Source organism: Hemibagrus wyckioides, linkage group LG14 (assembly GCF_019097595.1).
Source record: "Hemibagrus wyckioides isolate EC202008001 linkage group LG14, SWU_Hwy_1.0, whole genome shotgun sequence".
NCBI lineage: Eukaryota > Metazoa > Chordata > Actinopteri > Siluriformes > Bagridae > Hemibagrus > Hemibagrus wyckioides.
Genome location: NC_080723.1, coordinates 7,519,476 through 7,534,882, shown reverse-complemented (window position 1 = coordinate 7,534,882; position 15,407 = coordinate 7,519,476). Strand labels below are relative to the sequence as shown.

General features: G+C 38.1%; 1 protein-coding gene across 5 annotated transcripts in view; it reads left to right on the top strand.

Annotated features, from left to right (window-relative positions):
- Positions 1 to 111: 111 nt before the first annotated feature.
- Positions 112 to 15,407, top strand: part of deaf1 (DEAF1 transcription factor) — a 16,269-nt gene continuing 973 nt past the window's right edge. The window contains exons 1-12 of one of the 5 annotated variants that reach the window (XM_058408210.1): positions 113 to 610; positions 1,353 to 1,450; positions 2,088 to 2,217; positions 3,207 to 3,353; positions 4,518 to 4,657; positions 6,035 to 6,100; positions 7,139 to 7,177; positions 7,261 to 7,408; positions 7,668 to 7,796; positions 12,180 to 12,424; positions 13,835 to 13,900; positions 15,207 to 15,296. In XM_058408210.1, coding sequence (XP_058264193.1) covers positions 370 to 610; positions 1,353 to 1,450; positions 2,088 to 2,217; positions 3,207 to 3,353; positions 4,518 to 4,657; positions 6,035 to 6,100; positions 7,139 to 7,177; positions 7,261 to 7,408; positions 7,668 to 7,796; positions 12,180 to 12,424; positions 13,835 to 13,900; positions 15,207 to 15,296 — 1,539 coding nt within the window. In that variant the 5' untranslated portion in view covers positions 113 to 369. Of the gene's footprint in view, positions 611 to 1,352; positions 1,451 to 2,087; positions 2,218 to 3,206; positions 3,354 to 4,517; positions 4,658 to 6,034; positions 6,101 to 7,138; positions 7,178 to 7,260; positions 7,409 to 7,667; positions 7,797 to 12,179; positions 12,425 to 13,834; positions 13,901 to 15,206; positions 15,297 to 15,407 lie in introns of all 5 variants that reach the window. The other 4 variants (XM_058408211.1, XM_058408212.1, XM_058408213.1 and 1 more) reach the window with 4 other exon arrangements.

Sequence of the window (15,407 nt, the reverse complement as noted above, 5' to 3'; positions counted from 1 at the left end):
CACAACCTGCACATGATAATAACACACAAAGCATAGTTATGACCGCATCCCTGTGAAGCGCGGCCTGTTCAACGTGACCCGCGTCACTTCGTATTACGTCGTATTTTTTCGTTTATTTCCGCCGCGTCTCCTTCCTGTCCTGCTGATCGTCCCGCATTAAGAAAGGTGGCAGCCATTACCTTTTCATTACGTAAAAGGTCGCGTAAAAGCATACAAGTCGCAAGAATTTACGGTTTTTATTACGCTGTTTGTGATTATTGTACACAGTAGTGCATTCGTGCAGTGCACACTGAACGAGGCGGAGTCAGCTGCCGATTTGTGTCTCTCGGCTGTGTTCGGCTGTAGTCGTGTGCCGCTGTGCTAAATGAGATGGACACAAGCGAGGCGGTTGTGAAACGGATTAGGTTAGCCAGAGCGGAGGAGGAGAAGACCGGGGAACTGGAGGAAGAGGAGGAGGGGGAGGAAGAGGAGGAGGAAGAGGAGGGAGAGCGTTCCGAAAGCGAGCCGGACGATGCCGAAGTTAGCACGATGCCCGGCATGACGGAAGCAAGCAACATCGCCATAGCCGAGTCTCTGCCGAACACAGACGACGGCGAAGCGCCGTTTGCGGGTCGGTTTATACAGAAGTGTACCGTTAACAGTGACCGTGCCTCGACTCTTTCAATATGTTTAGGAGAGCAAAATACAAATAATATCGATACTTGCTTTGTTTAGCAAGCTAGCACTGCTAAACATCCTAGCAACGAAGCAATGTTAGCTAACTGTTTTAGCTGTTTTTTGTTATTTACCACCTGCCTATTAGCAGCCACTGAGCGAGTCAACTCACCACTGAATTCTCCAACAAAACTTAATGAAGTCAGGACTTACAGCATTCCTGTATTAAGAAGTGTATTTCCCTCCGTAAAAAGTACACCAAATCTAATACAAATAACTTAATAATTCCACCCCACAAAAAACGATTTGTTTAAGCTTTTGACCTTTTGACACATACTGGTTTATACTGTACCCAGTTTATTATTAAACAAACGCCTGTTTATTTTGTCTCAATAAAATATTTATAATTGCCTTTTATATTCAAGTATATATATATATATATATATATATATATATATATATATATATATATATATACACACACACGCCTGTTTATTTTGTCTCAATAAAATATTTATAATTGCCTTTTATATTCAAGTATAATATATATATATATATATATATATATATACACACACACACACACACACATTAGCTATAAATAAATAAATTAAATAATAGTACTAATTATTTATAACCAAAATGTAGGAATTTGCAAAATGATATAGAAATAATTTCTCTCTTCCTTCTCTTCACAGAGGTTACAACTGTTACAGTGAGTGATGTCCAGAATGCAGATGACAACGTTTTCTCAACATCTGTTGCCAGAGCAGCCTCCATCCCTGAACATGTGCTTGTGGGTGTTTCATTTGTTTTAAAGCAGTCCCTGCAAACATATCCACACTGGATCTTTACGGGCAAGCTGTAGACAGTGTAGGGATGGTTTAAATCATACAAATCCTATCCCAAAATTGCTCAGTGTGGGGTTTCATTTGCCACATTAGTCCAGTGCTGTGAGGCCAGTGTTGTGCTGGTGTGCAAATCCTGAGTGGCCCCATATGATTGCTCAGTTTGTGGTTCTCAGTGTTACAAAAAGGCATTTTTTCTGGGTGGTTCTTGAAAGTTCTGGGAAGCATAACTGGGGGGTACATGATTAAAAAAAATACTGTAGAGGAATCCCAATTCACCATTCATTATAATTAGTAACTATATATATATTTAATAGCTATAGAATAACTTGACTTAACAAAACATATTTATATAAAATAAGCTGAATGACACATTCACATTATAGAGGTATGGATTCTCTAAAGATGAGCCATTTATTTCAGAAGAATCTCACAAAATGAAAGATACTGGTACTGTCAGTAATTTAATGAGATTTTTAGTGGTTTTAATGTTAATTGCTGTTGCATCGTTAAAGAACACTTAGTCTCTGAAAGTAAAGTAGTTTGACATATTTATCGTGTTTCTACTGTGTTTGGTGTATGCAGACAGGTAGAACCACTCTGCAGATTGGGGACAGTCTCAGCACACAAAAGGCCACCCTGATTGTTGTGCACACGGATGGGAGTATAGTGGATGCCACAGGCCTGAAAGCTACAGCAGCTCCTATGACAACAGGTATATGTATATGTCAGCCTCCTCACCTACGAGAAAAACATGAAATCTTGTTTTTAAATTTCTTAGAGTAACACAGATCAAATCAGTATAATGTGGTAACTCTGCACTACCTGCAATATACAGCAGGTAAAATAAGTGTTCAACACCACACCTTTTTTTCAGTAAATCATATTTCTAAAGGTGCTATTTGAAATTAAATGCCAGATGAAAAGTTTCACCAAATGTTGGTAACAACCCATGCAATCCATACATGCAAAAAAAAAAAAAAAATCAAACCACAGGTGTCCAGAAATTAAATTATATGTAATAATGTGGAATGACATGGGAAAAGTATTGAACATGCTTACTGAAATTTATTTAATTCTTTGTACAAAAGTGTATGTTGGTAATGACAGCTTCAATTGTATTCCAGGTGTTTCTGAAGCTTCCTTGGCTCTTGGACAACTCTTTTGATAATTCTTGTCACTTCTCTGTCAGAAATCTTGCGAGGAGCACCTAGTCGTGGCCGATTTATGGTGAAATGTTTTTTCCAATTCCGAATTATGGCCGCAACAGTGCTCACTGGAACATTCGGAAGTTTTAAAATCCTTTTGTAACCAATGCCATCAGTATGTTTTGCAACAATAAGGTTGTGAAGGTTGTGAGAGAGCTCTTTGCTACCTATCATACCTACAATACGTTTCGTGTGTGACACCTTGGTAATGAGACACCTTTTTATAGGCCATCAGTTATGACTGAATCAGCTGATATTAATTTGCACTGGCAAGGGGCAGGATTGCTTTCTAATTACTGATTGATTTCAGCTGGTGTCTTGGGTTGCTACCAACATCTGGTGAAAATTTCATGTCAAGAGCACCTTTAGAAATATATTTACTTAGTGTTTAATACTTATTTTACCCGCTGTATATATCTTAAGCAATAAATATTGTGCCATCATTGTTGACATAGATGAACTATCTGCTTGAAAACATTTTTTTGCTCCATTGTAGGACCTCAGACTCCCTCCACCCCGATGACTCCGAGCCATGAGAAAGATGTGAACAAGTATAACTGGGATCCATCTGTGTATGACAACGAGCTGCCTGTGCGCTGCAGGAACACTAGCGGTATCCTCAACAAGAACAGACTGGGATCAGGTAGGTTCTGTCCACTAGGGGGAACCAAAACATTGTAATCTCAACTGACAATCCCATAACCTCTATATCCTTTATATCCTTAAACATCGGGTAATGTTTCACTACTATTTGTTAACTTTCTGTTAGCTTCAGAATTTCAAGGGGTGTTATCTTACTTTATACAAAGTTCAAATGCTGTTAAATTCTCAAATCTGATTGGTCAGAACTCCGAAAATTGGCCTGGCTGTAAGACAAATCAGTTTTTTATTCATATTTGTTCTAATATGTAATTTCTGTACTAATGCTTTAGACAGGAACACAATGCTTCTCACTAACATGACAAAAAACAAGTGTGATAAAACATGAAAAAGAGTCTGGTGAACGAATAACTGTTTATAGCAGCAAAAAACAATTGTTTGGTGGCAGCTCTTCAGCATTAAACATAAATTAAAGTTAAGTAGCACATGTCAAAAAAGTATTGGGAAATTGCAGAATAAGTGGAATAAACGCTTGGGATGTGCTTTTATTGGAAAATAATCTTGTGTGGGGTCAGTGCGCATCACACCACCCTCATGATTTTCCTCTATTATGCATAATTCATGTTTTATTGTATACTTATCAGCTCTGCAGTATGTTCTGGATTAGGATTTAGTGTGCCATGAGATTTTAGTCAGCATGACTGTTGACTTCAGGAACAGGACTTGCCCAGAAGGTATTGCAGTCTCCCTTTTCAAAATTTGAAATAAAAGTGTTGGACCATCTGTGCATGACACCTGATATAACTTTTTTAACATCTATTTTCATTGCTATGCTAGCTATGTTTTTTTCTTCAGCAGACATCTGTATGTAGATTGTTATCATTTGATTGAAAGCTTTTTAATTAATTTGAGGGCATTTACAAGGACATGTTCAGAAGACTGTATTTATTGCACACAAGAAAGTGTGTTGTTATTGAAAATTCCTCTACACCCTTTCCACCACTACTGCAGGTGGCCACTTGTGTGACATAGACCATTTACACTTCTGAGTCATCAGGTGAAATCTACAGGGACCTGCTCGAAATAGTCATGAAATGGGGTCTCACACTATCTGTGCACTGATGTGCACAGATAGCTTTCAACAGTGCACCCTATACCTTTCAATGTGATTTTCACACGTGTTTGTAAATCCACACCCTGTTCTAAGGTGGTAAAGGACGCTGCATCAAATACAACAATACCTGGTACACTCCAACAGAGTTTGAAGGGCTGGCTGGAAGAGCTAGCAGCAAAGACTGGAAGAGGAGCATTCGTTATGCTGGGAGACCTCTCCAATGCCTTATACAGGTCAGAATTTTGCACAAACAGGGAGCACCAGTGTATATATATATATATATATATATATATATATATATATATATAAAGCGTTTCTAGCGCTGAATGTCTGAATATGTCTATGACCTATTCACTATCCATCAGTGGCGGGCCGTGCATTTCACACCTAGGCCTTCACTGGTGTCCTTCCTGAATTAATCCACCTCTATACCATCATTATTATGCCACAACAATAGATACTAATCAACCGATAAATAGTAAATTCAAAAAAGAAATTAGGCTACAGCATTTCACACCTCACAAGGAAAAGTCAATTTTATTAGAGTCTGCCTTGAAAATGCATTTGTAAAGATGTCTGCGACCAAATTGATTTCTTTTCCTCTGTCAGCTATTGTGAGTTAAAATATATATATATTTTATTTAGCTTGTGTGGTTCGCTGCCTCTGTCTACTTCAATTATCCAATCAAAGGACCGGAAATTGCTGACATAATCATATGCCTGCTAGATGGCCCCAGTGACGGCAACTCGAAATCTGATTGTTTAATGTAACAATTTCATTGCCCCTTATTTTAAGCTACAGACGCCTGCACTATTGATTCTGAAGGCCTTAAGGCAGATTTCTTTCACCCTGGCAACACATGATGTCAGCCACTGGCTAAAATATGATTGGATAAATACTCTTATCATAAATATACACTACTGGAAGCAGCGCAACCAAGAGAAAAGCTATGAATTGTAGAGAATAGACTATTGGGAATAATTTAATACACATTCATGGAAAAATATATTAAATATATTAAAATGCAAGTCAGTGATTCAGATCACTGCTGTTTAGACAGCAGAGAAGGGCTTGCTGGCCCTGATGGCCCACTGCTGCTATCTATTATACTATTTTTGGAACCTGCTATTTGGTGCCTGAAAACATATTCGAGAATATGCTCTGCACTGTTTTAGGTAGACGTATAAATAATAGGCCTCATTTATTAGTCTTTTAGTCATGTAAGTTATTTGTTTTTGAAAACAACAAAATGATGACTAAGCTGTGAGAGTAAGAGAATCTTCCAGCAATGTAGCTGTTGCATTGGCTACCATAAACAACACAAAGAAGTCTTCCTCCTTTTATACAGCACATTTGTTTTGTGCTAATTGAAATTTTAAAATTCTCACACACACCATCTCTGACAAATTCAGCTAGATAAGATGTCAGTGTCTCTTAAACATGCTAGGGCTGGATTCACATTTTTTCTGTAATATACCTGTAATATAATTGTGTTCTATGTAAAGCTAACAATTTTTCATCTTGTAGAATACAAGATAGGGGGCTTTAAGTGATGTCTTATTTGTTGTCTTTTGTGTAGAAGTTCAAAATGTGTTGGCTGTTTTTACAGGAGCGCATCCTCAACCCACATGCTGCCTCTTGTACATGTGTGGCCTGCTGTGATGATATGGCTGTGGTTAGTAACACCACCTTGTTTGTCCTCTGTTCATTATTTAAAAAAAATTATGAGTTCTGCTTTAAAAAAGCCTCTCTAGCATATCTGAAAAGTCAATAGGACCTAAACAACATATGCTAAATAGTGTATTTATTATTTATTTACTTATTTATTGTTTCTTATTTTATATATTATACTTATGATTTTTTCATATGAAAAATGAAAAATTGCATCAACACTGGATGGGAGGCTACAGATGCTACAGTGCTTCTTGGTACTTCTTGGTACTTCTTGGTTCCTTGTGTTTTCAGACACCCGGTGGTGTAACACTTAAATGCACTAGTATATTGATGTATGTTGAGAGATGGATTTTCAGATAAATGTTGAATATGAAGCAGTTGGCTGTTCATTCTAAATATTAGTGCAATTGATAAACCAGTGTCTTCTGTGTTGCTCTTTTCTGATGTTGATGTTTGGATGAAAGATGTTGAAAGCACTAGTTACAGAGCAAGTAACAGTGTTAAAATGTGTCCAGCATAAACAGCATGCAGTGTGTAGAATAGCCAGTGTGTCAGATTGGCTTCCAGTCAGTGGGAATATGCTATATGTATGAGTGTTAAGCATGCAGCATACATCAGATTTCTTCCTCAATATTATTATTATGTATTTTCCTGGGAATATCAGGTGATATGCATTTTATTTACAGAACTAGCAGCAGTTTAAAAAGCACTTTACTTGTTTGTGCTTTAATTTAAGCACAAACTAGCACTTACAAGGATTTTAATTGCTCTTGCTTGCACTTTGGTTCTAGACTGAGATCAAATCCTTCAGATGTACCATAATTTAACAATAATAATGATTTAGTGATACAGTGCTGTTCATTATTATTTGAACGTTTTTATATTCCGATTTTGATTGATGAATCAACATCGAGCAGGGATAATGCAAATTGTAGTTCTATGGCTTTCTATGAGTGCTTTTAAAATTTGAAAGCCTCAGTGAACCCAAGATCAGTTCTGTTTTTTATTCTTTCCATCTCTCTGTTTAACCTTCATTCAGAACAAGGACGGATCCTTTGGAGGCGACAGCATATCTATGGTAACATCACTGGCTAATTTGGACTGCATTATTTTAAATTGTTATGCTTTGTTACCTTGCTGTATCCACACTCTCTATTATAGACTGGACCTGTGCGGCTTTTTGTCCCTTACAAGAGGCGGAAGAAAGAGAGTGAACGTCCAGCATCTCCAGAAAAGAAGGAGGCACCCTCACCCAAGAACATTACTTTAGCACCTGGGGCTGCATGTATATGTTTTCCTCTCTTCTCCCGTATACATCTCCCTTATATTCCTTTAATCAACACATATAATAAACCACCAAAGCTCAGTTATTGGACTAGTATTGCTTCTTTTTTTGTATTTGACCCATTGTTTATTTTTAAATCAATAACACTGTGATGAAAATTATAATTATGATTATTATTATTATTTTTAATATTATTTACCAAAATATTAGCTCAGCTTAGGACTAGCACACTGCTTTGTAGCCAAGCGAAAGGTTGCTGACGGATGTTTATGTGCCTATCCAGTCACAGTGACCCCATCGGGCCAGCTCACCACTACTGGCACACTGACCTTTGATCGAACGGCAACTGGAGATGCGACGACCATCATTTCTGACAGCCCTGCCGCTTCAGATGTCTTCAGCAGCACAGCAGGTTTGCATTGCCATTTTCAAACACACTCTTACATATGCTTTTTGTTATCATTTTCATCTTAAACTATGTCTGCTAAGAGAGCAAGCATACAAGAACAATGGTCTTGTACCATTCACCGTGTGAGGGCAGTAAGCGGTCATAGGCACAAGTATCCTTCTGTCATTAGAGTTGAGATTTGCTTTGACTCCAGCAGTCCTGGTAAATGGTAATGGTTACCAAAGTAATTGGTAAATAAAGTGCTTGGTCACAAGCTGATTGCCGTTATTACAGGATATGTTTGACTCTCATATATTTCAGTCTTTGTTGATTTTTTGAGGGATCAATGTGGTGTTTTTTTCACCCTAGTCTGGCTTTCACTTATAGCTTACCATCATAATGTAACAAATGACTCAAAGAAAGCAGATTCTTCAATAGCTGCAGGTGAATTTGGAGGTGAATTGGAACTAAAACTAGATATCTACACACACACACACACATTAATGCTATGCTTTTTAATGCTAGTTTTCTTTTCTTTTTTTAAAGCTGTAGTCCCCTCATGGTCACTATCTAACAGTTTCCACTAAATAAAAATGGAAAGATATTCATACACCAGTAGGGGCATTTGGTCCTTACCAAGATATAAAAACCATGTGCACACATACACGTACACATTCATATTCCTCCTCTCTAAGAGCAGAGTGGCTGTAGACTTGACTCGGTCACAGAGTGGCTCTTGAAGCTGGTGCCTCATCAGTGCCAGGTGTAGAGTTCCTCTGAAAGCCGGAACACTGTGAGGGGTAATGAAACCATGAAACCCCCTTCTGCTCTCTCAGGCACTGAACTCAGACTTGGAGCCATAATCATCAAGCCTCTCAGAGTAAGAAAACTGGAAAAAAAAACTGTTTCAGAAAATCTGAGTGTAATGTGATGTAGGTTTTACTTTTACACATAGATGTAAAAGCCGTATTAAGATTCATAATACATAAGAGTGCTCATAAACATGTGAAAATATTTTAGGGGAGGTGTAGAGGTTTCCTGGTGAGTTAAAATTTATAGAATGTGTCAGATAGGGGGCACATCTATACCAATGGAGAAATGCCTAAATGATTATCAGTTGGTTTAGCAGCCTTTTAGTGACACCATCTAACATCACTGGTGTACTTGTACAGATCAGCTATAACATTAACACTGCTAATGTGTGAAGTGAATGACAAGGATTACCTCATTACGATGACACCTGTCAAGGTGTGGGATATATTAAGCAGCAAGTGATCAAGTCAGTTCATGAAGTTGATATGTTGGAAGCAGGAACAATGAGCTCTCATAATGATCTGAGTGGCTTTGACAAGGGCCAAATTGTGATGGCTAGAACATCCCCAAAATGGTGGGTCTTATGTGGTGTTCCAGGTATGCAGTGGTTAGCACCTACCAACAGTGGTCCAAGAAAGGACAATTGGTGAACCAGTGACAGGCTCATTCATGTGCATGAGGAGTAAAGTCTTGCCTGTCTGGTCCAGTAGAAGAAAGTGGATTTGATGAATCACGTTTACTTTTACATCATGTAGATGGCTGTGTGAGTTCCTTAACTACAGAAGGATGGCACCAGGATGCATTATGCAAGCCATCAGAGGCAGTGTGATGTTCTTCGCAATGTTCTGCTAGGAATTCTTAGGTCCTGGCATTAATGTAGATGTTATTTTGAGACGTACCACCTACTTAAACATTGTTGCAACCCAAGCACACCTCTTCCTGGCAGTGGTATTCCTTAGTGACAGTGGCCTCACGACATTATGTCCTGCAACCTGCAAAAACTGTTTAATAACGGTTTGAGGGACATGACCAAGAGTTCAAGTTGTTGACCTGTCCTTCAAATTTCCCAGATTTCAATCTGATCAAGCATCTGTTGGATGTGCTTGACAACACCCTTTGCTGATCCCTTTGCTTTCAAAATAGCCTCAGTTCTTCATGGTATGGATTCCACAAGATGTTAAAGCATTCCTTTGAGATTCTACCCATTTTGATATGATTGCATCACACAATTTCTGCAGATTTGTCAGGTGAATCTTAATGCAGTGAATCTTCTACCACATCCCAAAGATGTTTTGCTGGATTCAGATCCTGTGACTGAGAAGACCACTGAACATTCAAATCATTATCATGTTCATGAAATGTTTTAAACCATAAAACAAATATATGGACTCTGATTCAAATCAGTTGCCAGGAGAAACTAGTTAAAATCTAAGATAAATACAAAAGACATATTCTGACATGAATATTCTGACTTTGCCGTCTCAATGTTTTCATCTTTTTTTATATCTGTGCAGAATTTGGCCTTGAGCTCTTAACAGTCCATTAAACAGATAAGCCAAGGGCATTCTGAACATCAAACCTGCTCTGGAGATTGTGTGCTTTATTTCTTTCTCCCACTGACACACTCTCCCCTTCAGTCCCCCCTTGAGCACTGGGATTCTGTTTTTCTGCCTTTTTTTGTCATACATTGATGAGGCGGTGGTATTTTTAGTTGCCCTCACACAAGTAAAGGTCCTCAAATCCATTTGTATACCTAACAGCAGGCTATAATATGGTTGTCTTTTGTATACAAAAGATTTTAATTACATCCCTGTGGCAAATTGTTGCTTTGAGAATATACACTACTCACAAAAAGTTAAGGATATTCGGTTTAAAAAAGTTAAGGATATTCGGTTTAAAAAAGTTAAGGATATCACTGTAGCGTGAACTTTTTACATTTTCCATAAATTTCACCCAAAAGCCAAATATCCTTAATTTTTTGTGAGTAGTGTATATGGAAAAGCTTGCATTTCACTTAAGAAATAACACCCATGTGCGTTTTGAACATCTCACCCTTAGTCCCCCTCAGTCCCTCTCACTCTTAGTCCCCCTTTAGGGTTTCCACCAGATTTCAGAGCGTGGCTGTGAGGATTTGTGTTCATTCAGCTGCAAGGTCATTAGTGAGGTGTTTACTAATATTTATAAAGTCATTACTGATGTCTGGTGAGGAGGCCTGATAATATACATGACACAATCAATCATTGAGCACTTGAGGACTAAAAAGTAAGTTAACCTAGCCAAATAAAGTGCATATAGTGCAAACTTATGCAAGACAAATGATAAAAGACAGTGCAAGATATACAGTATACAGTCTGCGTGGGCCATTGTACAAAGAAAACAATGTTTGTAAACATGAGTACACATATGATAGCAGCATTAGGTAGCAGAATTAGAGTGTGCAATAGCATTAAAGGCTGTCAACTTGAACCAGTCTGGCTATTCTCTGTTGACCTCTCTCATTGTCAAGGCATTTCCTTTGGTGGAACTGATGCTCATCTTTTCCTTTATTTCACAATTCTTAGTAAACTCTAGAAAATCCCAGTAGATCAGCAGTTATAGAAACACTCAGACTAGCTCATCTGGCACCAGCAATCATGCCACAGTCAGATCAGATCAGATCACTCAGATCGATTTTAAGCATTGCACTGCTACCACACCATTGGCTGATTAGATAATTGCATGAATGGTTGGGCGTACAGGTGTTCCAAAGTGCTCAGTATAAGGTCACCAATTCTTACCCGACATTTCTGATGCTGCTCTGACTGAGTTACAATTACAAGGACTGTCAGGAACAGTATATTATAGACGATTGTTTTCCTAAATAAAATAAAAGTAAAATAATTTATGTTTAGCAACTAAACCCTATGAATCCTAAAGCATATGTTTTGTCATAAGGTACTTGATGGTTGTGGTCTGTATGTATCCAGGTTCTTGTGAGTGTATGGAGATTGAGACTTGTTAGTGCTCTGTCTAACTGGCAAATAAAGCCCCGTGTATTCATGTATACATAGCAAACTCCATTTCTGGAAGGTAAGTGGGTGCAGAGATCTCTGGCTGATACTGCTGCTCATAACTCCAGGACACCTGTGTCCTCAATGACCACTAATTATAATAAACTCATGGGTCTTGTTGTCTCTGTGGCCAGGCTCACACTATGCAAGGTTGTAAACATTATACAAAAACAAGCTTAAATACAGAAACCTAAAGTAATAAAATGCTACAGTTGACATTAATTGTGGAAGCTGGGACAGTTGGTACCAAAGTCAAGTTAGGAATGCTTTTGCACTTTGCTTCACTTGCACACTTTTTGTTTTGTGGGGCATCTTTTCTATCCTAAGATGGACACCTGTGTCCATATTTCACTGAATTCATTTATAAGATGTTATAATTTAGAACAGGGTTTACAAAGGATCCATTCAGGACTGAGTCTAATCTGACTGAGTGATTTAAACTGCTTTAAAATAAATTCTATATACTGCTGACAAGAAAGCACCTTAATTCTCAATACTAGTTTCCAGTGCTAAGCTTTTCTTTGTTATTCTTGCTCTTTGTCAGTGCTGACCACTCTGCCGGCTCTGACGGTCGTCCCTCAGCAGCCCATTTTACAAGCTAAAGCTCCTGCTGCAGCTAGAGTGGCCAACGGCTTGGAGATGAGTGAGCAGCGCACCTGGCTGTACTTAGAGGAGACAGCCAACACACTACTCAACACTGTCCAGCAGCTCAAAGCATTCATTGCCCAGGCCAAACAGGCCAGCCAAGCCAGCAGCAGCCTGGAGAAAAGCAACTGCAGCAGGAAGGATGTGAGTTGCATGCATCTCTGATTAGTTTTGTGCTCAGTGGTGTTGTGTACAAATGCAATACTGGAGAGTAAAATGGCCTCATCTTAATTTGCATGATAATGATCATCAGTGAAATGCATAGATCATTTAAAGGAAATGAAAGTGAGTATTATAGCAACTAATTGCTTCTTGAGAATGCATTGTCTGAATAAGGCATATTTAAACAAGGGCTTTAATTCCACCCTAAAAATAACTCGCTCTCTCTTTACAAAGCAGCTCCAACATAGCAGCAGAAATGTTACACCTCCTGCCCACACAGCACAGGCTAAGTTACAGTCTCTTATTACTAGAGTTTTACCTTAGCGAGAGACACTAGGCATTCAGGTATTCATGAATTTATTAAAATAGGTTATTATTCTGTATTTTAATTATAGTACTAAAGTTAAATTATATGCAGAAAAGTAGTCTAGACAGCTTGATAAACAGACCCTACTTGAGATGTTCTGTAATGTATTAAAAATTATTATTATATTATAATTATATTTTTAATTTATTATGTTTTGTTGATTTGTATGGTTTAGTTATTCTGGTTCAGATACATGTTCCTTTACATGTTCAATGTAAATAAAAAGTAAAGTATTTTCAAATATTTTAAAAATATTTTAAAAAAGTTCAGAGGAAACACATCAGGGAGAGATTTTTATTTATTTATTTATTTTTAACATATTGCAATGTTTGAGTTTTTATCATACTTGTCATCCTTTCCATAGTTAAAGCAAAACCTGTTCGACATATTCTGTTTTATTAGTGCTGATAAACAGCAAAGAACGAGTTAATCTCCAAGATTTGTGGTCACCTAATCAGCAAACCCGTATGTGCATGTTGAACATCCTGTTACAGATTTATTCCCCATTACTGTTTAATACTCTCACTCTTCTGAGAAGGCTTGCCAGTAGAGGGTAACTGTGGGGATTTTTGATCAGTCAGCTACAAGAGCCTGAGTGGGGTCAGACACTGATGTTCGGTGAGATGTTCTGGGGTACAGTCAGTGTTCCAGTTCATCCCAAAGGTGTTCAGTGGGGGCATTATAATGGGCAGGTGTCTGCATACTTTTGGCCAAATAGTTTATTTTAAACCTTCTTCATTAGAGGAGTTAATTGCTTTATTGAAGTCAAGGTGGTTGTGGTTTAAATCACTTTTGTTTTCAGATAAATACTATGCTCATTAAAACATATTGCATACAGGCACAGCTGAAATTAACTGCAGGAGAGCGTGGGAGTGGGATTTTAAGACAAGTCTTGGGGACACCTCTACACATAACCATCAGAGTGTTATAAATGTGTTCAAAAGAAAATAAGATTTTCTATCTTCTAAGAGTTTTAGACCTTTGTATTATCAATAAGTAGGTTAATCATAAGTGTTCTCTTTCAGTCTTTTGCCAGCCAACTGTCGCTTACTGATGACACAGAGGGGAAGATTACTGAAATTATCATCAAGGCAAGTGGGCATGCTGCTCTGTCTGTCTGTCTGTCTGTCTGTCTGTCTGTCTCTCTCTCTCTCTCTCTCTCTCTCTCTCTCTTGTCCTCCGCTCTCTGTTCAGCTTTATTGCTTACAAAAGCCGGTCTGGACTCTGATAAAATATAAAAGAGTGTGTGTTTGTTTCTGTGGGTGGGCGGTTGGGTGTGCTTGCCCTGAACATAATCTGCATTACAGATAAAATGCATTTATACTAAATCTTGTGATAAATAGGATATGATAACCAGATGACACTTGTTTTTAGTAACACTAATAGGAGGCATATTTGAGGCTCTTACAAATTCTGGATGTGGTTTTTGGAATCGCTCTAGTCGGCAACCTCTGCTGGCTTCAATATCTGAAAATTAGTCTGCAAAAGAAGCATTTTACCACTTAGGTGATGATTCAGAAGACCAGACCAGATTTTTTCATCTGGTTCTGATGTTTTACTTGTGCCCAACCATAACCACATTAAAAAAGGGAGAAAAAAAAGTAGCTGTGGAAATGAAATCATGTAATGGCATGGTAGCTATGTAACTTGTCTCTCTGCGCTGTTTCTCTTTCTGCAGGTGTAGCCTAGAGGTAAGACTCTTGAAGGGAGTTGATCTATGGAGCATGATGTGGTTCTTTCAGCAGTAACAGCTGTGTGAGCTCAGGCAGTTCATTTAGAAATGCGCGTGTGTGTGTGTGATCTAGGATCAAGTTCTACTGAACAAATGTGAGGGCTGAACACTGAAGTCTTATGAAGATGAATTGGTTGCACACTACCAGCTTCATTTTTGACCTCCATGAGTGTTTCACAGTGGGGGAAAAAACATGGTAACAACATGCTACCAAAACAGCTTGTTGTTCCTCCTCAAAACAGCAAACCTAATGTTCTAGATTTAACAAGTGAAGTTGTTGCTATGTTGATTGATCTTAAGCAAACACTTGTATATATACATGCATAGTATATGTAATTTAAGTTCTGTTTTGTCGCAGCATTCAGTGCTGTGAGCAGACATGTTGATTTGACATCACTTGCTGAACTCAGGGTTGAGAAGACCATCCCGAGTTCCTGAAAAGGAATTCTGAATTGAGGGTGGTTTTCCAGGTTAGAGGACAGGAATTGCAAGTTACAAATGTCTAGTCAAATGCAGCATTTGCAACCAAATCCATAAGAGATGTATAAGAGAATTTTTTATTTTTCACATACAGTAATTTAATATCAAAGTGCAAATTCATTAGGTACTAATGGGTAAATTAATCTCATGGCTACATGTTGTCATTTTCTTGTTCTTATTTACAGCATACTTGTGTGAACTGTGGACGTGAAGCATCCAGCGAATGTGCAGGTTGCCACAAAGTCTACTACTGTTCAAACTTCTGCCAAAAAAAGGTAGGCTGCCTCTTCATTTCTATTCATTGATTGCGCTTGTTTCTTTTTTTGATTAATGAATACACTATACAGAATATGGCTTTAGCTCTTAATAGTCTTGATCTGTGACAA